General features: G+C 39.8%; 1 protein-coding gene across 1 annotated transcript; it reads right to left on the bottom strand.

The window, feature by feature from the left end:
• Positions 1–15,090: 15,090 nt before the first annotated feature.
• Positions 15,091–22,667, bottom strand: LOC140994057 (class I histocompatibility antigen, F10 alpha chain-like). The gene is made up of 6 exons (XM_073463643.1): positions 22,563–22,667; positions 19,488–19,754; positions 18,431–18,709; positions 17,395–17,694; positions 17,187–17,282; positions 15,091–16,947 (listed from the first exon to the last, which is right to left on the bottom strand). The coding sequence occupies exons 1-6, from the start codon at positions 22,633–22,635 to the stop codon at positions 16,898–16,900; spliced, it is 1,065 nt and encodes a 354-aa protein (XP_073319744.1). The 5' UTR covers positions 22,636–22,667; the 3' UTR covers positions 15,091–16,897.
• Between the last annotated feature and the right edge of the window lie 555 nt (positions 22,668–23,222).

Below are 23,222 nucleotides of genomic sequence, written 5' to 3'. Positions count from 1 at the left end.
AAATGTCCATCAATTCACTCTGTAAACACAAAGTATGACTCAGTAAGCTTGTTAACATTTGTGATTGCTTCCAGATTATCCAACTGACTATCCATCTACGAAGAAGAAGACACATTTTGATGGAACCATCAGACTTCCAAAGCGGGTCAGGTGTCGGTCGTTTAGCCTCAGAAGAGGAACACCAGTGGCTCCTTGCAGATCATGTGGGAATTTGTTTGGTTTGACAACAAATGTAAATGACAAACAAGTGAGAGAACAGGTAGAAAAAACATCTGAGACATGCACAGATGCAAACAGAGAGAGAGAGCTATAAGGTGTGTCCGCGCAGAGCTTAGGCGTTGTCTGCGCGAGGTGGGATTTCAGTGGAATAATCATTTCTACAACCCACAAGTTCGATTCTAAAGAGCAGAAACGATTGCATATTAAAACTTTCTAGGTACATTTCTTATGGTCCCTAATTATAACGTGATCTCTTTTGATATGATTCTTTATCAGTAAAAACTTCCAGAATGTATTTCATTGTAAGCCTCTTGGCACTGAAAATGCTACTTTTGGGGGAAAGTTCAGAGCTGTCAATATATCATATATGTAATCATCACATATTGTTGATTCATGGCAAAAATTGGGAGATTGTCAAGTGTTTGAATGAAGCATGCAGAAGATGCAAAAGTAGAGGTATTCATTTTTATTTCTATCAATATATTCATGTTTTTCACAATAAAATGATGGTGATGGGAACTCAGGTTCTCGAGGTGGAGATGGAGCAGCTATAGAGAGGGACATCAGGGTAATTACAAGTGTGGGACCAAATGTAAAGTATTCGAAGAGCTTAATACAACCAACCATCTCATGTCCAATCCATTAGAACTGTGCCTGTCAATCATGCTTAAGGCCTTTGACACATTAATCAGAATCATATTTAAAAAAGGAGGTGGAAGTAAGCCACATTGTTCTTTCCTTTGCAAAGATTGATCAGGGTATTTCTTGAAAAACAATCTACAGCCAAAAAGTTCTCATTGAAGTCGTCAAGTAGCAACGCCACTTTGTCACACCTCTGGTCATCTGATACAGACACACAAGCTACCCTTTAATAGCCTTTATGACACCTGGTTAATGTGAAATTTTAAAGTTTGTTCAGGTTTAGGCACTGAAATGACTTGGTAAACTTTGGGAAAACATTGTTGATGTTTGGTTTCACACAGAATATGAGCCACAGTCTCCTTTGTGAGGGTCCTTTGTATGACCCAACACTCAACCGTGATCTCCGCCCCTCTTGGACTTTGTTGCTCTATTGCCGTGGACAATATCAGTTATCTTATTCGTTTTTATGAGACAAATGTTTCTTAGTTCATGGTTTGCTTCTGTGTACCCCCACAACATGATTTTTCTAATGCCAATGTTTTATTTAGTAAATCATTAATCTTAATAAATTATTTCCACTTTTACTTCAAACCACATGTGTCTTCTCTGTCCTTTGTGTCAACCTTGAGCCTTTTAATGACATCAGGGTTGAGTTTATTGTGACTGCTTTCACAAAGAAGAAACTGCTTTCAGCAATGTATTTGGTGCTGTTTAATCAGCTGAATCATACAGACTTACTGTCATTTCCACAAGAGAAAAAAAACACTGTAGCTATACAGCTTTTAAGTTCAGAGGGCCTGGGGCGCCCTCGTACCCATGTATAGAGGCTGGTTCTCAGCAGTGGCCTGGATTCTCTCTCTCTCTCTCTCTCTCTCTTACCCATTTCCGGTCAAAACTCTAAGCTGTCCCATCTGAATAAAGGCTAAAAGCAAACAATAGAACCTTACGTGTCTTTGTACTTGTTTTAATATCGGCACACCTTAACCAAATGTATTCAAATGTAAACACTCCGAGCCTGACCTTTCCAAAGACCTGAAACTCTCTGTCAGGAGTAAGCAAATCAGTAGTATGACTTTGCATGAGAGCAAAATCCCATTAAACACTGAGGCAGAGTAGAAATATATATACATCAATAAAAAGCAAAGCAGCAAAGCAACAAAGCATCAATAAAATCGGTGTGTGTGTTACCAAGATGAGTGTTGACTGACAGCTCTGGGGTAAGATGCTGTTTTTCATGGTGGTGTTGGACTATTGCAGTTTAATGAAGTAATTGAAGCAGAAAACTACGTCTATTGCCAGTTTAAGTGAGGTGATGGTGATATGTGTGTGGGACCAAAACTAACCTGTTCAGAGACGGAAACTTGAATTGTTTGAATTATTTTTAAGCTACCATGACCTCTAGAATGAAGCTTTTTCATCAGACTTCTTGTGTTTGGTACATTTATCAAAAGATTCAGCACATCAGAATCAGCAGCTTTCCAAAGTTTCACTTTCACATCCACAATCACACATTTTGTAAGATTTCCTGTAATAATAGAGCATGCTGATACTTTGTACACTAACTGCTAAAATACTGTAGTATATTATGTTGAGCTGTGCTTAACATGTTTTATAATTGTAATGTGGGATTATTACTCCCATAATTTTGTGTGCCAAGATCATGTTAATAAATGCTGCCTCAGGAGCTTTTCCAGACTGATAAACAGTCAACTCCAAAAATGATCCTGATCAGAGAAAATGGTTACATAATACATCTACAATACAAAATACAAATCTGTATTAGCATTGAGCATTGTGCACTTCTTTATATCAATCATACCCAGATCTTTCTGTGCACTGATTATGATTCTAATGTGCCTGTACACTGTAGGTGCTGTGTTTGTATGATGTTGTTTTGTTTGAAGCATTATTGGTACTCTTGTGGAAATGACAGGCCATCTGTATGATTCGGAGTGAAGCTAAAAGTGACGCCACTAAACAAGCATGTTGCTACAAAGAGTAATTGAAACCCTCCCTCAGTGGAACAGGTCACACCAAACTCAACTATGATGTCTTGTGAGTGCTGACTGCACACTCTTCTCCCGCAAGGCGAGGTGTAAAAGAATTGGAGGAGGAATTCAGAGCTAAATTTATACATGTCTTTTGTCAAGTTGAATTGTCAGTTGACATCTGTCACCACACGTGCTATAGACTTATGATTTTCTGCTAATATAAAATGCTAAATTATGTGGATATTTTTCTATTCTGCTAAAATAGTATTCTATGATGATTCATATTAAATACACACTATAGACTTGGTATGGATTTTATTTAACATTAGCTTTTTACTTTTAGCAATCTAATTTCCCCGCTTCGAAAATCACATAGTGGTGTTCATCTGTGAAGATTATCTTGCAAAATGTGTCAGTATCATAAACTTGTGTTTGCCACAGAGCTTATTTTCTGCAATAATCCAAAATCCAATTCAGAAATCCCATAGGCTTTTTGTCGAGGGAACTAGGGCGATGATAACTTCCAGGTTGGCCTACAAAAATAAGTAATCCCTACAGCACTCTATTACTGAAAAAATACTGTATATATGATGGTTAATAGGGAGACACAAGTAATTTTTTTGATCCCGTTTGAATTGTACCATGAATCACACATGATGTTTGTCGATTAAAAAGATAATTTTGCAAGTCAAGAAAGTCACAGTATGTTGTAAAGATAGCAAAACACCATTTAGTTTTGTGTAAAAGCACTATATAATTCTAGCCATATTGACAGATGCATTTACACAAAAGGAGAGTTGGGTGGTTCTTTGATGTTGGGACCCACAGATGAAGTATTTCACTGTGGATTTCAAAACGGACTCTGAACTGAACTCAGTTTCCCAGAATTCTCCAGTCTTCACACCTAGGCGCAAATTCAGCTTTGAGCTACTATTGGTCAGGGTGACAGACCCCCCACTGACCAAATAGTCAACACTCTAACTGCTTCCTTTGTTCTGTCTCTTTTCCTGCTTGGCTCATCAGCCAAGAAAACACCAGCACCTTTTCTTTAAAGACTGGTAACATTGAACTGGGCCTAGATAGCACATAGCAAAGCATAGCACAGCTAAGCACAGGACTTTTAACTCTGGTTGATGTAATGCAAATCTGTTCAATCTATGCGTTAGTTCACTGTTTTGGTGTTATTGTGATCTCACGTCAGGTTATTAGTAGTTTGCTTTGCTACACAGCTAATTTGACGTTAGTTCAAAAGTGCTTCACACAGACTCAGGGTCTTTGCATGCAACTAACCATCTTCTCTAACTTGGCATCACATGACACACACACTCCTTCAGCCTGGAGCATATCACACATGTTATATCAGTGAGCACATGATGTGAGCACTACCATTGTTTTTTTGTTCTCTCTTATCAAACAAGTGGTGAACCACCACCATCCAACCTTTTGATCAGCCGTTTTGTTTGAAGTCATCCTTTGTCCATGCCGTGCGGTGTTGTCCTTTGAATCCTAGCCACCATTTTGCTTTTGTTTTTCCAGACACACACACACACACACACACACACACACACACACGCCTGTATATAGTACATGTTAGTTAGTTTGTGTGGTTTCATCTTTGTGTTAAATAAAAGACTTATGAACCTTCATGCTGTCTATTTAATATTGTGCAAGAGTGAATGTAGCCAACCACTACTCTGTCAAGGACTCCAAAACTCTTCAACCATTACTAGTTGTTGCTAGTTAATTACTAATCAGAGTCGCCAAGTGATAGTTTAGTACCTTTTTTATGAGACCGATTTGGTGAATTAGCTATCTTTTCCCTTCTTCAAGGTGCCCCGAGGTGTTCTAATGTAAATTGGATCTTATTATTTATCATAAGTAATAAATATCCCTGATAATCATTATTTTTGACAGCCAAATTTAACCCAAAACTCATTATTAATGTTGCACGAAGCACTACAGTGAGGTAGCTAATATAGTCGTGGTTTTCAGTTAGTGTAAAATGAGATATTGTAATTACTTATTTTCAGTCTTTAACTTCATTAATTTTATGACAAACCGACTTTCTCAAGTTGAAAAATGATCTTTTAAATTGAGAAACATCATATGTGTGATTCATGGCACAATTCAAAAGTATTTGTTGCTTGCCATTAACTACAGTACATAATAATTACATCAATGATTTATTTTAGAGTTGGAGATCTTATCCCATATGGGGGGTTGTGAACTATTACATGCATTAATTAACTAATTTAGATAATTACTTCTTTAGTTGCAGGAGAGAAAAAAATCAAAGCTTCCATCACCATCATTTTATTCTGTATAAGCTATCGTCATGTTTTAAGCAGCAGTTACTTACAATTTTTGTAATAAATGCAGTCATATATGTATTATTATTAAGAACAGAAATACACTTTGCAAGTAGATGGAGCATCCACAAGTACTGATGTATTGATATAGCATAGTCTGTAAGTGACCCGGAAACCAGTAGTTCAAAACAGGACATAAATAAGATAGAGGGTATGCAAGTTACAATTGCTAAACTAATTTAAACGTCATATTTTTGTCTTATTTAGCACCTGGCTGACGAGGGCACACGGTAGGGTTGGGCGGTAATAAGGTAATAAGGTATACCACGGTATCCAAAAATAGCAACGGTATCATTTTCATTACCGTCAATAAAAAAAAATGAGAGCGATTCAGTGCGCAAATTGATGCGCAAATGCACCTTTCTTGACCCTCGATACCGCGGGGGATGTGAGGATGACGACTCCGCGTTGGCTGAAACAAGAGCCGCGTTAGAGGCAGAGATGGTGGCACTGGAGGGCCAGGCAGCAGCAGACCCAGTGTCCAGCAGAGTGGAGGAGCGGGAAGTGCAACCCAGACCACCAAAAAAAAAGATGACACTGGGTAGCCTCCTTCAGAGAAAAGCTGTTGCGTCGGCAGGTCCAGTCGGCACCCCAGAGGAGCGAGCAGGAGCAGAAACAATTGCTTATTGTCGCGAACCAGTTCAGGGAGATGAAAACCCGCTTCTTTGGTGGAAAAGTGACGGAGCGAAGCGGTTCCCTCTGATGTCGAGGGTAGCCCGTAAATACTTGTGTATTTGTGCGACAAGCTCTCCGTCAGAGCGTGTTTTCAGCACCGCGGGTCATGTAGTAAATCCGCTGCGTGCCCAGCTGAAGCCGGAGAAAGTTAACATGTTGGTTTTTCTGGCGAAAAACCTTGATGTGGACTCGGAGCATAGGATGCTGCTATAGTTAGTTTTTTCCATTTTCAGGGAGTAGGCTAGCGTGTTCTGCGACAACAGTGGACTTTTAACTTTTCAAACTGAAGGTACACTACTAAAATAAACCAAAAAGCAGCATTTCCTTTTCTTTTTTATTATTTGATCGGCCAATAAGTAGGCTGCTGGATGATAGGTCCGTGTTGTGTCTTACTGCACTGTAAGTGGATTTAAGCCCGTTATACTATTTGATATTTTATTCACTGCTGCATTTGCACTTTTTAAATATTTGTTAATAAAAGTTGTTAATGTTATACATGGATTGTTGTTATTTTTCAATATTCTTAGCCCTATATAATGCTTGTTATTCTGTTTCTGAACATATAAGCGCAAGCCGGCATTTTTATGGCAACCGCAGCTCCGGAGCCGCATCGCTCTTTTATTCGCTCCTTGCGGTTTGGGGAAATAAATTAAAGCTTATTTAATCAAAGTGTAGGCCTATGTTATTTGTGTTCGTTTATTTAAAATTGTAGCTCTAAATTGGAAGATTATAAATTCGAATAGGATCGGCTATTTAAAAAAAACAAAAACATTCTGAGGTGAAAAAAAGGAAGGTAAAAACACAACAGTGTGGTGCTGCTGTTTTGAGGTTTTTGTATTGAACACTTATTTAATTTTGAAAGCATAATGTTTTTTGAATACATATATTAAGTCATAGCTTTTATAATATTGAGTTACCAACAACAAATGATTTTCGAGTTGCGGGGGGGGGGGGGGGGGGGGGGGGGGGGTATATTACCGTATACCCCGGTAAAATGTGGAGAAGGTATCACGGTATGAAAATTTGGATACCGCCCAACCCTAGCACACGGGTTGTCAATGTTGTGTGTGTTTTGAGTTACTGCATAATGTGTGTCTTAGTAGTTTTGACTGAGTGTTTCTAAGTGCTGTATCGTAGGCAACTGGACTTGTTTCAGTTCCTTGAAGACGTTTCACCTCTCATCCAAGAGGCTTCTTCAGTTCTAACTAACTGGAGGGGAGTTGCAGGCTTTTAAACTCTGTGTGGGAGTGTCCTTACAGAGTCGTTAAGGACACGTGTGAGCTCTGAGTTTCAGAGTTATTAGGGCCACTTGTGGGTCTTTGACTTAACCCGTGAATGGTTGTTAAGCTGTCTGGGGAGAGAATTCAGTACAGCATTGTAGGTGGGTGATAAGTAATGTCTTAGGCCACCTCCTCTGTTCAAAGACGTTCGTTCCAGTTTGACATAGATGGATTTCTTTACTCCTCTTTCAAACCATCTGTCTTCTCTGGCCAAGATGTTTACATTGTTCTCCTCAAAGGAATGATTTTTCTCCTTAAGATGTAAGTGGACAGCAGAGTCTTGACCTGAGGAGTTGGCCCTCCTGTGTTGTGCCATTTGTTTATGAAGATGTTGTTTTGTCTCCCCAATGAACAAATCTGTGCAGTCCTGGCTGCATTGAACAGCATAAACTACATTACTCTGTTTATACCTTGGTGTTTTGTCCTTAGGATGGACAAGTTTCTGCCTCAGCGTGTTGGTGGGTTTGAAGTGAACTAGGATATGATGTCTATTAAAGATCCTCCTGAGTTTCTAAGATGTTACTGCAACATAGGGAACGACGATGTTGTTATGTTTGTCCATCTCCTCCTCTCTGTGTGCTCTGGATCTTTTAGCGGTTTTGACAAAGGTCCAGTTTGGGTAGCCACAGGTTTTAAGTGATCCCCTGATGTGCTCAATGTTGAGGCTTCTGTCTTCTTCAATGTGTACTGTACAGTCCAACAAGGGCCGACTGTCTCCTCTGACATCTTCCTGTGTGAACTTGATGTTATTGTCCACAGTATCTATATGTTCTGTGAAGGCTTCCACTTCCATTGCTCTGATTTTGACCCAGGTGTCGTCCACATACCTGAACCAGTGGCTAGGAGCAGTTCCTGTGAAGGAGCTTTGCTCTCAACTTCTTCCATGTAGAGGTTGGCCACTATTGGGGACACTGGTGAGCCCACGGCACAGCCATGCTTCTGTCTGTAGAAACCTTCACTTCACTGGAAGTAGGTGGTCATCAGACAGAGGTCAAGTAAGGCACAAATGTGATCTCGGGTGAAGTTGGTTCTGCCGGACAAAGTGCTGTCCTGTAGCAGGCATTTCTTCCCCATCTTAACCTCTTCTTGTTATTTCTCGTGTGTGTTATTTCTCTCACCTTGTTGGCGAAATCCTTGAGTTTTAGATGTGGTGTTGAGTGTTACAGACCAAAGGAGCTAGGATACTGGCTAGATGCTTGGATATGTTATAGGTAACTGAGTTAATGCTGCTGATGATGGGTTTGAGTGGTGCTTCTTCTTCTTGATTAGCCCTTGCTTTAGCATTACGTGACTATACAGAGTTTGGTGTTATCATTAACATTTTTACCTGAGAGATACTTAATTTGCAATTATTGCAGTAGATGTAATATGAAAGAAGCTTAACTATAAAATGTGTTTCTTGTATATTAATGCCGCCTTTTTCTATAATTAAAGTTTTAAAACGCAAATAAATATGTAAAGTTACATACTTAATAACATAAAGCACTCTAGTAGGGAGATTGCCAGTAATAATCTAAGTTAAAAGGGTTAAAAAAGAGAGGTTTCATGTATATGTGTGTAATTAAAATATTTGTTTTATTTTGCTTTTTCACCAGGTCTTATGGTGGTCGCGTATAGCGGTAGAAATAGGCGAGACGCATCCAGTGTGTCCAGCCTAGTTGTTCCACTCCAGGATCATCAGCATCACATCAGACAAATCCTTCACCTCAGAGTTTTGTCTAACTAATGCATTCAACAATCTTTCTGCTCTTGATAAAGAAATATGCCATGTAAATGTATCGTAGCAATATAAGAATAACAATCAATATAGACTATTTTGTAGTACATGCAAAAACTATTTATACTCTTGGAAACTGTTGATTTCTTCACAAATCTTCTCAAGCTGTTGATTTTCCTTCACTTTTTCTTTACATGAATGATAATAAAATCCCAATGTCCTTAAACAACTACCTTCTATTAAGATTGATCAAAATACAGTTGTTATTTGGCATAAATTAACAAGTATCAGCCAAAACATTTGATGAAATTTTGTACCACTTTTCTCTTGGCATTGCTTGTTGAAAGTCCTAGCTGAGATGGCAGCTATCTTGTTTTTGCACTGATTAATCTATTATGCTTTCACTACCACCATGTGACAGAAAGAGGTGTACAGGAATGGGGACGATAGGTCAAAGTCTAGCAGACTGAAGCTTAAGGTGCATAAAACCCACAATGTAATTCCCCCATATGAGGATGCAGGATCTCAGAAGGACATGAAAGAAAATTTGATCTTTATCTTTACATGGGGCAAGTTTCAGTTCAATTGAATTGCTTAACTCTGCTGTAATTGTACAACGCCACCATGAACATAGTCACCTCACGTTGATATTTTGTACGTACAGAATGATTACGTTTGAGTGTGTACATATTTCTACTCTAGACTTTATTTCTACTCATATATATACAGTATGTATATATGTATATATATATATATATATATATATATATATATATATATATATATATATATATATATATATATATATGTATACTCTGATCTTTCTGCAGTCAGGTTTTGATACTGCCATCCAACTAGGTGTTTAATGTTGTTTTTCTCTTATGCAAAGTCATACTACTGATTTGCTTACTCCTGACAGAGAGTGTCTGTTCTATGGAAAGGTCAGGCTCAGAGAGTTTATGTTGGAATACATTTGGTTAAGGTGTACCAATGCTAAAAATACATAGAAATGTCCTATTTTTGACTTACAGCCTTTATTCAGATGGGACAGCTTAGAGTTTTGACAGGAAATGAGGGGGACAGAGAGAGAGAGAAATCAGGGATGTAGGCAGCAAACCAAAGAAACTTTTGTCTCATCATCATTAGAGGCTTAGTTGTTCTAGAAGTTGCTTGTGACCAGAATTTAGTATGTTTGAGGGTGTTCATATTTCTACTCTACTATATGCACTTTATTTATATATACCTATATATAAATATATACTGTATATACAGTACTGTGCAAAAGGTTTAGGCAGGTGTGAAAAAAGGCTGTAAACTAAGAATGCTTTCAAAAATGGAAGTGTTGATAGTTTATTTCATCAATTAACAAAATGCAGTGAATGAACAGAAGAGAAATCTAAATCAAATCAATATTTGGTGTGACCACCCTGTGCCTTCAAAACAGCATCAATCATTCTAGGTACACTTGCACATAGTTTTTGAAGGAACTCGGCTGGTAGGTTGTTCCAAACATCTTGGGGAACTAACCACAGCCACATGTGGACACTGTGGATGTGGGCTTCCTCAAATCCTTCTGTCTCTTCATGTAATCCCAGACAGACTTGATGATGTTGAGATCAGGGCTCTGTGGGGGCCATACCATCACTTCCAGGACTTCTTGTTCTTCTTTACGCTGAAGATAGTTCTTAATGACATTGGCTGTATGTTTCATACGCCTCCCTGATGGTATTGCATGATGGATAAGTATCTGCCTGTATTTCTAAGCATTGAGGTCACCATTAATCCTGACCAAATCTCCAACTCCATTTTCAGAAATTCAGCCCCAAACTTGCAAGGAACCTCCACCATGCTTCACTGTTGACTGCGAACACTCATTACTGTACCGCTCTCCAGCCCTTCGGTGAACAAACTGCCTTCTGCTACAGCCAATAATTTCAAATTTTGACTCGTCAGTCCAGAGCACCTACTGCCATTTCTCTGCACCCCAGTTCCTATGTTTTCGTGCATAGTTGAGTCGCTTGGCCTTGTTTCCATATCAGAGGTATCGCTTTTTCTCCGGCCAGACTTCTCCGGACAGTAGATGGGTGTACCTGGGTCCCACTGGTTTCTGCCAGTTCTGAGCTGATGGCACTGCTGGAAATCTTCTGATTTCGAAGGGAAATAAGCTTGATGTGTTCTTCATCTGCTGCACTAGGTTTCCTTGGCTGACCACTGCATCTACGATCCTCAACATTGCCCATTTCTTTTTGCTTCTTTAAAAGAGCTTGAACAACACATCTTGAAACCCCAGTCTGCTTTGAAATCTTTGTCTGGGAGAGACCTTGTTGATGTATAACAACCTTGTGTCTTGTTGCTGTGCTCAGTCTTGCCATGGTGTATGACCTGTGACATGAAACTGTCTTCCACAACTTCACCTTGGTAGCAGAGTTTGGCTGTTCCTCAACCAGTTTTAAGCCTCCTACACAGCTGTGTCTGTTTCAGTGAATGACTGTGTTTCAACCTATATGTGAAACTGATGATCTTTAGCACCTTTTTGGTATAATTGGTTGATCATAGACCTGACTGTGCAAGTGTAAGAACTGATGCTGGTTTGAAGGCAAAGGGTAGTAACACCAAATATTGATTTGTTTTAGATTTTTCTTTTGTTCGCTCACTTTGCATTTTGTAAATTGATAAAAAATAAACAATTATTATTTATATTTTTGAGCTTGATCAGAGAATATATATTTATACATATATATATATTTATATTTATATACTCTATATACTACTTTATATACTACTTTCTGCAGTCAGGTTTTGATACTGCCATCCAACTTGGTGTTTAATGTTGTTTTTCTCTTATGCAAAGTCATACTACTGATTTGCTTACTCCTGACAGAGAGTGATTGTTCTATGGAAAGGTCAGGCTCGGAGAGTTTATGTTGGAATACATTTGGTTAAGGTGTACCAACGCTAAAAATACATAGACATGTTCTGTTTTTGACTTTTAACCTTTATTCAGATGGTATAGCTTAGAGTTTTGACAGGAAATAAGGGGGACAGAGAGAGAGAGGGTGACATGCAGCAAACGGCCACAGGTTGAAATTAAACCCAGGCCACTGCTGAGGACTAAGCCTCTGTACATGTTTACGAGGATGATCCAGGCTGTCTGAATTTATAAGCTGTATAGTTACAGAAAAGACAGTAAATCTGTATGATTAAGTTAAATGATGCCACTACACAGCAATAATACATTGCTAAAAGCACTTGTTGAAACGCTTCTTCCTCATGACAGCAGACACAACAAACTCAACCTTGATGTCATGAAGTGGAGAGGGAGAACAAGTGTGGTGGGTTGTGTGAAAAATCAATGACGTAGGTGGTAACCTGTAGCTCTCACAGTAATATGAAATGACCTCCTTTGTTTAATATGATTCTGTTGAACGTGTCAAAAAGCTTGAACATGATAGACAAGCACAGTTCTACAGCACTGTAGATGATATGATAGGCTTTATGAAATTCTTCCAGTACTTTACATTTGATACCACACTTACATCTAAATTGCCACCTTGGGTTTGCTGGCGCTCATGCCGCCCCTCCACAAATGGCGCCCTGGGCGGCTGCCCATATTGTCCATACGAGGAACCGCCCCTGTGTACAGTCACTAATTCAGTTGAGTCTGAACTAGAGATAGGCGGATGAAGCCTTATGGAGCTTTTGGGCTTCACACGCTGCAGCATATTGACATCTGGTGGCTTGAAAAGATACAGCAGCCCTTTATGACTGGAGTCTAAACACCACAACAACTCTTTGATTTGAACGGTTTGAGCAATAAAAGTCCAAGAAGCCTGTGTGTTATCATCAAATCTGTCATACTTTTGCATTACATGTAGATATTATTGTGTGATTTGTTACAATAAAATAATGAATAAATGTCCAAGAAGCCTGTGAAAAATTGCTGACATGAAATTTTAATGTGTCTTATTGGTGAAGTTGAGCCCATTGTCACTGTTGGCTCATCAGGTGTTCTAGCTTTGTCTTGAGTCACCAGTGCTCATTAGAACAAATGGATATGAACCTTTTTCTACACAAAGAAAGAAATATCTTCATGTATTACATTTGCCTAATTAACAAGTACGCTCAAATATTCAAGAATGTGTTGTATACGGCTTTTCACAAAATGTATACAGTTTCTCCCAATGCAACATGTTTCAAAATTGAGCTTTTTTAAAGGGAGTCCGGCGACTTTCTCCGCTTTCTTCTGTCTCCAGAGAAGTAACAGGCTTTTACAGCGATGATGACACTTTTTACAAGGAAAGAAACATCTTAATGTATTCCTTAATGATTTCAAATTTGCCGCAGCTGTTTATTAAGTTTCTCCTCATGATGCAACAACTCTTAAAATCACTCCATTTGTAAGAGAGTCTGGCATGTTGCCGTAAACCAGTGACTTCACTTAATTACTTGCTCCATGTCTTTCACCACACTTATCTATTTATATCATTAATGTAAAAAGAGTCATAAAATTGAGAAATTCATTATTTGTGATTAAATAATGGTTGTTGGTGATGTATTAGAGACCGCCACATGTGTGTGACTTTACTGCTTTAATGGGAGCTCCCATAAATCCATCCCTGTTTTATTTCATTATGAGGTGAAAGTTCTTGTTCTTTCTAATATAATTCTGTTTAGTCAAAATGTATTGACGTTGAACATGGGGGAGGAGTTGATCTTTGATAGGTAGAAGGCAGATTTGGCTGCTGATACAGTTGAGGTGATGTCAGAGAGGAGGTGGTGGTAGTGAGCAAGGTCATCAGCATGACGTGATGAGTGAGTATAACAGAGTGGAGGAGGCTTCCTCGGTGGACATTAGAGAGAATTGTTCTGTGGATGGTAGTGAGAAAAGAACAGTTGAGGAGAGAGTGGAAGGAGAGAGGGATTTCAGGTTGCGGCGGGTGGTGACCGTGTGAGGTGTAGGGGCGAGGAAGGTGGTGGACTTCAAGGGTAGAGAGAAAGTGACAAAGTGGTGGCCGGACACAGTGAGCGGGGTAACAGAGAGTGCCGAGGTACTACAGGACCTTGTGAAGACAAAGTGAAGTCGGTTCCCAGCCCGATGGGTGGGTGGAGAGGGGGAGAGTGTGAGGTCAAATGTGGAGAAGTCGTCAATGAATTCAGATGAGTGCAGCTTCTCTGGGGGGATACTGAAGTCACCCAGGACAACGAGTGGTGTGCCATCATCAGGGGAGCAGCTTAGGACTGGGAGGGTGACAGATCACCACAATGTTGAACTTGAAAGGAAGAGTGACAGAGACAACATGGAAATCAAATGCAGATCTCAGTAGGTGGTCCACGGGGAAGGACCTGGTTGGACCACATGGAAGTGATGAGGAGTCCAGTTCCTCCTCCTCGACCTGTTTGTCTTGGGGAGTGTGAGAATGAGTAGGCAGTTGAGAGGGCAGCTGGAGTGGCAGTGTTTTCTGGGGTGATCCAGGTCTCCGTAAGGGCCAGGAAGTGGAGAGTCTGCAGGGAGGCATAGGCTGAAATGGTGTCCGCCTTCTTGACTGCAGACTGGCAGCTCCATAGCCCCCCTAGTACTTTGAGTTCAGTACCGGTGGAGAATGTTGGGTAACAGAGATTGGCTGGGTTACAGCCTCAAGCAATGGGTCTCCGGGGAATCTTCCCCGGTTTGATGTCCTAACTGGGATTGGGTTGGACTCATGGCTGCGATGGATGGTGAACAGTGAATTACTTGGACTCCCTTGCTGGAATTCCACAGAGAGACTCCCTAAGTCTTCGTTCAGCTGTCCGGACGCTGCAGCTGACGCTGTAGTGACTAGCCCTTATGTGCTAGATTTACCTCATGCAGGGTTAGCTCCTCCCTGCAATCAAGCCTATTCGCCACAGCTGAGTTGGCCAAAACTGACTAATGGCCACTCAGCATCAACAATTTCCCAAGAATTTACACAAAAGGTATGTAGACAAGATTAAATATTTCAACTAACCCTACTCACAGAATGCCTAAACACTGGATTTACAATTACTTTCTGACTTACCAACAACAAGATAACATGCAGCTTCCTTCCCCTAGACAAAATGTAACATTGATATCAATCTTCTCATTCAAATCCTCTGTGAGAATACTGAATGTTCAGGTAATATATTGAAGTGTCGTCACAAATGAGCATGTGAACCAAACTTTTTAAAAATTTGAGGACTTTATTGAAAAGACACACATCAGCACAAAAAGAAAGAACACCACATTTGAGTTTAACATTCATTCATGTTCATCAATGTAAAGGAATTTACATGTTTAGTCTCATAAATTCATAGTTGTAAATTTGTCCATATACATCTCCCACTCTGCTCACCGCTCATACGAGAGACGCACTGGCTCCATGATAGACCAAACTCCATATTCTCCCATCTATAGAGTGCTGCAGCAATAACATATTTTTGGAAGCTAACCCTGAAGTTAGTATTGTCCTGATTCCCTCCACAAGAAGTCTACGGGATTTTTTAATTTGATTTTAGAATATCGCAGAAAATAATCTCAGTGACAAACACAAGTTTATGATTCTTACATGTTTTGTTCATCAAGATAATATTCACAGATGAACACACATTTTGTGATTTCCAAAGCCTAAATTAAATCTCTATTAGTAAAAAACTAATGTTAAGCTATAAAGAGACTACATCACGGTCACATGACTTAAACGTCGACCATCACTAAATGTCTTACTACACAATTACTATACATGTTTTCTATAAACTGATCAGTGTATAAGTTGTAAAGTTAGAGTTAGAATAGTTTGTAACTAATGTCGGCCTTTAAAGACAGACTAGTGAGTTTCATCAAATACTTCAACGTGAGGCATCACGTCTCCTGAATCTCCTTCCTCACCTGGGTTAATCAGATCAGAACGAAAATTCATCAACAATCAATACACAATAAAATGTGCCAACAGTTGGTTGCACAGAATTCATGTTAAATGATGTTTTGACCCATCATTGAACTTCAGTGGGTATCAGACTGTGCCACTACAAATCTACTGAGCCCTCTGACGGGAGACACTATTCTCTAACCCTGACCTAAGCATCTTTAAGCTGCCTTTAAATCCTTCACTCAGCCAATCAAACAACAAACAAACAGACAAAGAAACAAAGAAACAGCAGAAACTCTGCAGTATGACCCAGCCTTATATCTACACTGTAACTGCTCAGTCTGCAGAACCATGAAGCCAGAGATCTGAATCCTCGCCCCCGCTGCTGCACACAGCGATGTTTGCAGTTTATTCAAAATGTTTTGATATTGAACATGTCGTTTGTCCAAATTTCTACAACTTTGACACTGCACTTCGTTCAGTCCCCAGCAACAAACCTGCTGAGTATGAAGTAGATGATGCGAATAACATATAGCCTAGCCTACATACAAACAGACAGACAAACAGACAGATATTCCTTGCTCTACAGTTAGATGACCGTAACATAACAAACATGGCTAATGTCAGTACTCACCACTGTCAAGCTAGCATGTTAGCATTGGGAAATTCTGGCTGCTTCTTCTTTGCCATTCTTGTTAGCTTGCTTATAGCTTTAGCAGTGGGTAGATAAACATGTAGCCCAGACCTATTGAACTGGTGGCCCGTGGGCCAGATGTGGCCCTTTAACAACCTCATTCCAGCCATTTGATCATTTTCTTTGGTGGCTAATTAGCCCATTCATTAGTTTTTTCCGTTGCTAGTCACAAAAATACTTCATTTCAATGTCCTAAAAAGGTAGTTGAAGAGGCCCGATGTAGCCTGTCTGATCATTTCATACAGGTCGAATGAAACGGTTGGATGGGCATCTCTTTTTAGCTTAATTGGTCATTAACAACTCCTTAAAAACAAACTATTTGTAACGGAAAGAAAACAGTTTCATATATTACTTCGCTGTAATTGCAAAAAGCCATCTTTTACTGTCTTTTAGTTCTGCAAAGCTAAATAAAGTGACACCCGGAGAGTCACTGAGTGTGTTTGTCATTCAGGTCTCTGGATTCAGCTGTTCAGAGAGCTCTACGCTGTTGTCAGGACCTGTAGGTCAGAAACAAACATTCTGTATTCAACTTTTATAAACAATAAATACAGGAAACAGTAGTAGTACTTCTACTCACTCAAACTGAGTATCTGTTTATACTGAGTCTGTTTAGTGCTGACTGTATTTCCTTTCTCTGATGCTTGTTTTAATTTTTTGACCTGAGAATTTTTTGAGTCAAAAAATCAACTGAAAGACTGAAATCAAAGTACTGAAATCTTTCCTTTTTCTCTCTCACCTTTCTTCTTTTTGTAAAAGATGAATCCAGCAGCACTGATGAGAGCAAGAACAACCACTGCAGCAGTGACGAGGACGGTCATGTCACTGGGCTTCACTGTTGAATAAAATACAATAAGTCTGGTGCAAATGAAGCAGGTCAGAACAAATTAAAACATTTAATTAGTTTATTATCGCTGTTTTTTCCCCCAAGATGATCTCACTCTTACCCCAGTTGGTCCTGATCCTATATTTTTCAAGTTTGGTGATGTCGTCCTTCGCACCATCGAGCTGAAACACACAGTCGTACCTCGTCCAGTCTTCAGGTGTGACTGATGAAAGGTTCAGGTCAACACTCATCTGGAAGGTTCCATCGTGGTTGGGGAGGATCTCTCCTTGGTCCACCTCCTCATGAAGCTCCTCTCCATCTTTCCTCCAGACGAGTGAGGCTCTGTGAGGGTAGAAACCTGTAGCGAGGCAGCTGACTGGAGAGGAGGGAGTCTTCTGGAGGAGAGACACTGAGGGAAGCTCTGGAGAGTAAAGAGAGAGATATTAAAGAGGGGAGAGAGAGGAAAATAAACAAGGTATAAGAAAGATGAAGAAATTATATTTGGAATCAAAAACAGAAGGTGTGAAAGTGCTTCCAAGCAGATGTCGAACAAATGTAATGGATGCATTTTGTTCCTTAAGAAACATCTGCAAACTTTTTAAAACATTAAAAATGATTGTGACAGTTTGTAATAGTATCCGTCGGCCGACTAAATATTAATTTTTTGAAAAGCAGGAGGACAGTAATGTGATCTATGTATACAGACCACAGTGTAATAATGACAGGTACATAACAACACATCTGCTACACAGCCTCCACATGATTTGTATACAGACAGAGGAGGGAACTACACCACCTCTAAAGACACTCACTACAGTCAGACAAAAACAATGTCTGTCTGTTCTGATGAATCACAGTAAGGTCGTCAATCACAGTGTCAATGTTCAGTGGAACTATTTCTATTTGAAACACTGAAACTGTAAAATCACTTTTCCTTAAGCTAACTGTGGCATCACAGTCTGAGCTTTGATGATGAGTAATGTCACCCAAAGATGTCTGTGATTGGTTTGGACTCAAACAAATGTAACCACTACAAAAAAAGGTGATGTCAGACAGGTTGGATTAATAATTAGTTAATTAATAATGACCGTTCAGTCTGAGCAGCCTATATGAAGATCATTGTGTCTAATAAACTACATCAGGTCAGGTGATTCTACCTGTTCTCAGCAGAACGCTCCTCCCATACTCCACATACTCCTTCAGCCACTCTGGATAAATCTGAGTAAAAAAAATCTTATAGTTTTCTGTTAAATCTTTATTGGCGTCCCATCTCAGTGTGATGTTGACAGCTTCAGGTCTTAGAGCGATCCATGTAAATGTATTTGGATCCAATGACAAGAGGTCTTCTCCATCATAACCACACTGAGTGTATTCTTTGACTTCTCCAGTCTCATCATCCCACTCAAGGCCCTCCATCTCTTGTAAAACATGGACACCTGAGACAGACACAGAGACTGTAATTAACACTGATTCACAGATGAAACATTCAGTGATAAGATGATCTTAAAAACATTGCACATTGTGTGATGACTGCTATTTTTTGAGTTGTGTGCGTTCATGAATCATCAGATTATTATCAGTAGTTTGTGTTTAACAGCTTCAGCAACAAGTCAAACTAGCAGCTGGTTGATGTTGGCATGATGAATGACAGCTAGTGGCTGGACCACTGAAGGCAAACTGCTATGATGGTATGCTTTACATGAATCTCATGTACTGATCACACTGCAGCAACATATAAGAAAGGTCAGAGCAGACTCCATCTGCTGAGGAAGCTCAGGTCCTTTGGAGTACAGGGGGCACTCCTGAGGACTTTCTATGACTCTGTGGTGGCATCAGCCATTTTCTATGGAGTAGTCTGCTGGGGCAGCAGCATCTCGGCAGCAGATAGGAAAAGACATGAAAAACTTATCAAGAAGGCCAGCTCCATCCTGGGATGCCCTCTTGACCCAGTGCAGGTGGTGGGATTGAGCAGGATGATGGATAAGCCGTCATCGCTGCTGGTGAAGGAGTCTCACCCCCTGCAGCTCACTATCACAGCACTGGGCAGCTCCTTCAGTGACAGACTGATACTGATTTTGAAATTTCTATTTCAGGTTGTGTGTAAAATGATGTTAGAGTTTGAACTGATTGGTATCTTGAGGCCCTGGGTCACTTTACAACTAAGATGCAGAACAATAAAAAGTTAAACAGGCCATAACATGTTACATACTGTACCTCCACTTTGGTTGAAGAGACGCATCAAAATGTTCGTGTAGGCTTTGTAGAAGTTTGGCAAAACCTGGAAACATCTTTGTCTGTACTGCTCCAACCGCTCAGGATTCTTTGTGAAGAATGATTTAGCAATGTCCTGTTTTACATCCATCCTTTTGTTGCTGTCACAGTACCCCACCAGAAGTTCATCAACTTCTACTGTCACCACAAGTTCTGGGAGATTTGGGATTCCAGTTGATGCAGTTATGAAATGCTTCAGGGAGTGTAGCACTGCAGGACAAACAAAGGAGCTTATAAATAACACTAATCATAAATATGATACCAGGTGACCTGCCCACCCAGCCAAGTTTGATCAAAATACATTTTATTACAGAAAATACAAAAATGAAAAAAATATATACACTTTTTGTTGACTTGTGTGTGTTTAATTTGTTGAAACAAGTTGAAGGAAGCCTCTGATCAGGAAAGAAATTGGTCGCTATGATTCTGACTGGCCTCTCTGGGCTGCCCTCGGCCAGCTAGGTAGCTGGAATTCAGCTGATGTAACGTTACTGCCACAACAAAGTTCTTTAATGAGAACAAACACTCCCCTGCCTCCATCGACCGAGTCCACCCAGCCCAGTTCTTCAGCCTAAATCACTCACAAGATGGTTGGCCCAGCCGTTTGCTCCCCTGAGCCAGAGCCTGATGCAGGTTTACCAGCCAATTTATCTGCAATTGATGAACCACCTTCACAGCCAAATTTGGAGGTATTTGCCCACACTGTCAAGAATGGAAAATCAAGGTGCTTCTCATCATGGACACGTTCATGGACACAAGTGTTTCAGAGAAGATATTACAGGTGATTGATCCACTCCAACTTGACCCATCTTTGTGCGTTGGCTTTAGTTTTGATGGCACCTCCGTTATGTCAGGGAAAAAGGGAGGTGTGCATGTGATTCTAAAACAATCTTTTCCTCGAGCCGTGAATGTCCACTGTAACTCTCACAGACTGAATTTGGGACTTTGTACAGCATCAAAGGTGTCTCAGCACGTTAGCACATTCTTTGATACAGTGAACAATATACACAGTTTCATTAGAGGCAGCAGCAGACACACAAGGTTTGTGGAAGTGCAAAAAGAGCTCCATCCAGGACAAACAAAGTTTAGATTTTTACTCGTCAACATTAGGGGAATTCTTTCAGACGAACGATTTTTGACACACAGGGTTTACAAAGCCCAACATTATCAGTGTCTGAGTGCAAAGACCTTATTGAGGGACTAAAAGAGAGCCATGCTCGAGAGATGATTTAGAGTGTGATCTTGAACAAGCTATGAAGCTAACAGAACAGCTGATACTGATATGAGGATTTAAGGACAGAGGAGGTTGTTCACTGTACAGATTGTAAAGTCCACTGACTGTGATTGTGATTTTGGGCTATATAAATAAAATTGATTTTGATTTATTTCATTAAAAATCTGTCATCCTACTGTTAACGCAGGTGTACATTATGATTAACCACAACCACTGCTCATTTGTGTAAACAGCTGAGCTGATCAATGCTGAAGCTACAGTAACTGTAATGAATGCAAAGGGATATGTTACATGTGTGATTTCTGTCTGATGTATGCTATGTCATGCAGCATGTTAACACCTTCTCTGCTGTTTGGTTTTGTCTTCATCACTTCATCACTATCTTTCAAAAGTGAGTTTGTTATAAATCACCCTCATGAATGAACCATACATCAATAATTGTCTAATGTCAAGTCAAGCTCCTCCACAGTTCACACCCTGGGTTTTGTGGTTAAACTGTGTGATGGTAGAATCAGCTGAATTGGGACACTTTTTGGTAAATGATTCTAAAGACCATCTAATAATCTATGCATGAGATTTAATGATATTTTTACTCATTCCCATGGGTCTCTTAAATATTTATTTAATCTAAAAATCTGAGATTCTGACAAAGAAAGAAACATCTTAATGTATTGTACTTAATGCGGAATTTACAAGAAGGCAGCAGTGATTCAAAATTTACCATAACCATTTCACAAGGTTGATTAAGTTTCTCCTCATGATGCAACAACTCTTAATATCACACGATTTGTAAGGGTGTCTGGGATATTGCCGTTACCAGTGACTTCACTTCATGACTTGGTCTATATCCATGACTATTTCTGAGTGAGGATGATTGTGGTGGTGCTGGTTAAGTGGTATAAAAATAGTATCCACATTTTAATATAATATGTGACCTTCAGTAGAGATTACACGGTTAATATGTATATACAGATATGCTGTGAATACTGTCTCTACTGTTCATGACATTTGCTCCGATCCTATGACAGGGCAATAAAACTGATCGTCTTCTATAACTGCCTCGTCATAAAGAAGCTTTTTTTCTTCCTGCACCCCATAAAAAACAAAGAACAATTCTGTGACAACAATGTCAGTCCACATCGACCTGAACAGGCTGTACACACTGGATGCCTGTATACTGCGTGGCAGCTGCGTTGCTCATGCCTGCCGTGTCTGTTTACATGGAGTTTGACTTTCTAGATAATTCTAGAAACACATGATGACGTAATTTATTTTTTCCCTGCTGAAAGAGTGAGGAAGCTGGAGGGGGAACGAGAGGGTTCAACAAAGAGAAAGTGAAAGTAAAAGAAAGAGAGTGCACTGGAAATAAACTGACCACATGTGTTCGTGTTTGTGACATATTCTACATATACAGATATCAAAACTGTAGAAAAATGCTGGTATGATGCCTGAAGTCCTCTGTCCCCTATGTTTAACCCCATACTTACAACATACAGCCTCCAGTAACACAGCACAGTAATACAGGCTTTAGGACTATAGTATGTTCCTGACAATAGACTTGGATCTGTGCTTGTTCCAAAGTTAAACACAAATCAAAGTTTCTTAGGAACTATAGAGGCACATCCTAATACATTTTCATATTATCTGAACCCTGAGCTGGGCAGACTCGTTGATCTGAAATATAAAGATAGGCAGCCTCCAGCTTCAGGTCACTAGTTTACTGGTGAACTGTTTTGTGTTTCATAAACTGCTTTCAGGAAGTAATTCAAGGAAAGTTATCTTACCTGAGAATGCAAAGTGGCACGAGAGAAGCAAGAGAATAAGGATCTTCATGTTTTGATGAGAAGTAAGTTTCATCCACTTAACAGCTGAGTTGAGTCAGTGGAGTGAATAAAGGGAAGAGCTGTTTTTGGATAACACGCCTCCTGCCTTCCCTCACTGTCTTTAGCTCCTCCCAGTGGGGATGAGAGGTTTAGACAGGGGTAAAAGTTCTTCAAAAGGTTTTTTCTGTGGTCTTTGGTCTTTGCTAAACTCAAAATAAATTGAAGTTCTTGTTCACAAATAATGTAGTTTCAGATATGAGCTAGTGATGGACTGTAATCATGTTGATGTTTGAATGCTCCGCTATGTTCACCAGCTAGTCTCCAACTGTGTCTGTCTGCTGTTTGGTGCAGAGCAGGTGGATCAAATCATGTGAAATGTGTCCGTTGTAGAGACAAGCTCACAGAGAAACACTGTACACTACCTGCTCTGCACCAAACAGCAGACAGACACAGTTAGAGACTGTTCCAGTTTTTAAAAAAAAATGTATTAAAGTTTTTTTTATTATTCTTCTAACGTACGTTTTTCAGCTCGCTTCTCCTCCTACAAATTTTGAGCTACGGAAACCACTCAATCATCAAAATGTTCAGCTTTTTGTTGGCTGGTTATGTTTGGCGTTTCTA

This window comes from Pagrus major, chromosome 3 (assembly GCF_040436345.1).
Source record: "Pagrus major chromosome 3, Pma_NU_1.0".
NCBI lineage: Eukaryota > Metazoa > Chordata > Actinopteri > Spariformes > Sparidae > Pagrus > Pagrus major.
Note: the sequence above shows the minus strand (reverse complement) of the source record. Positions and strands in the feature narration are given on the sequence as shown.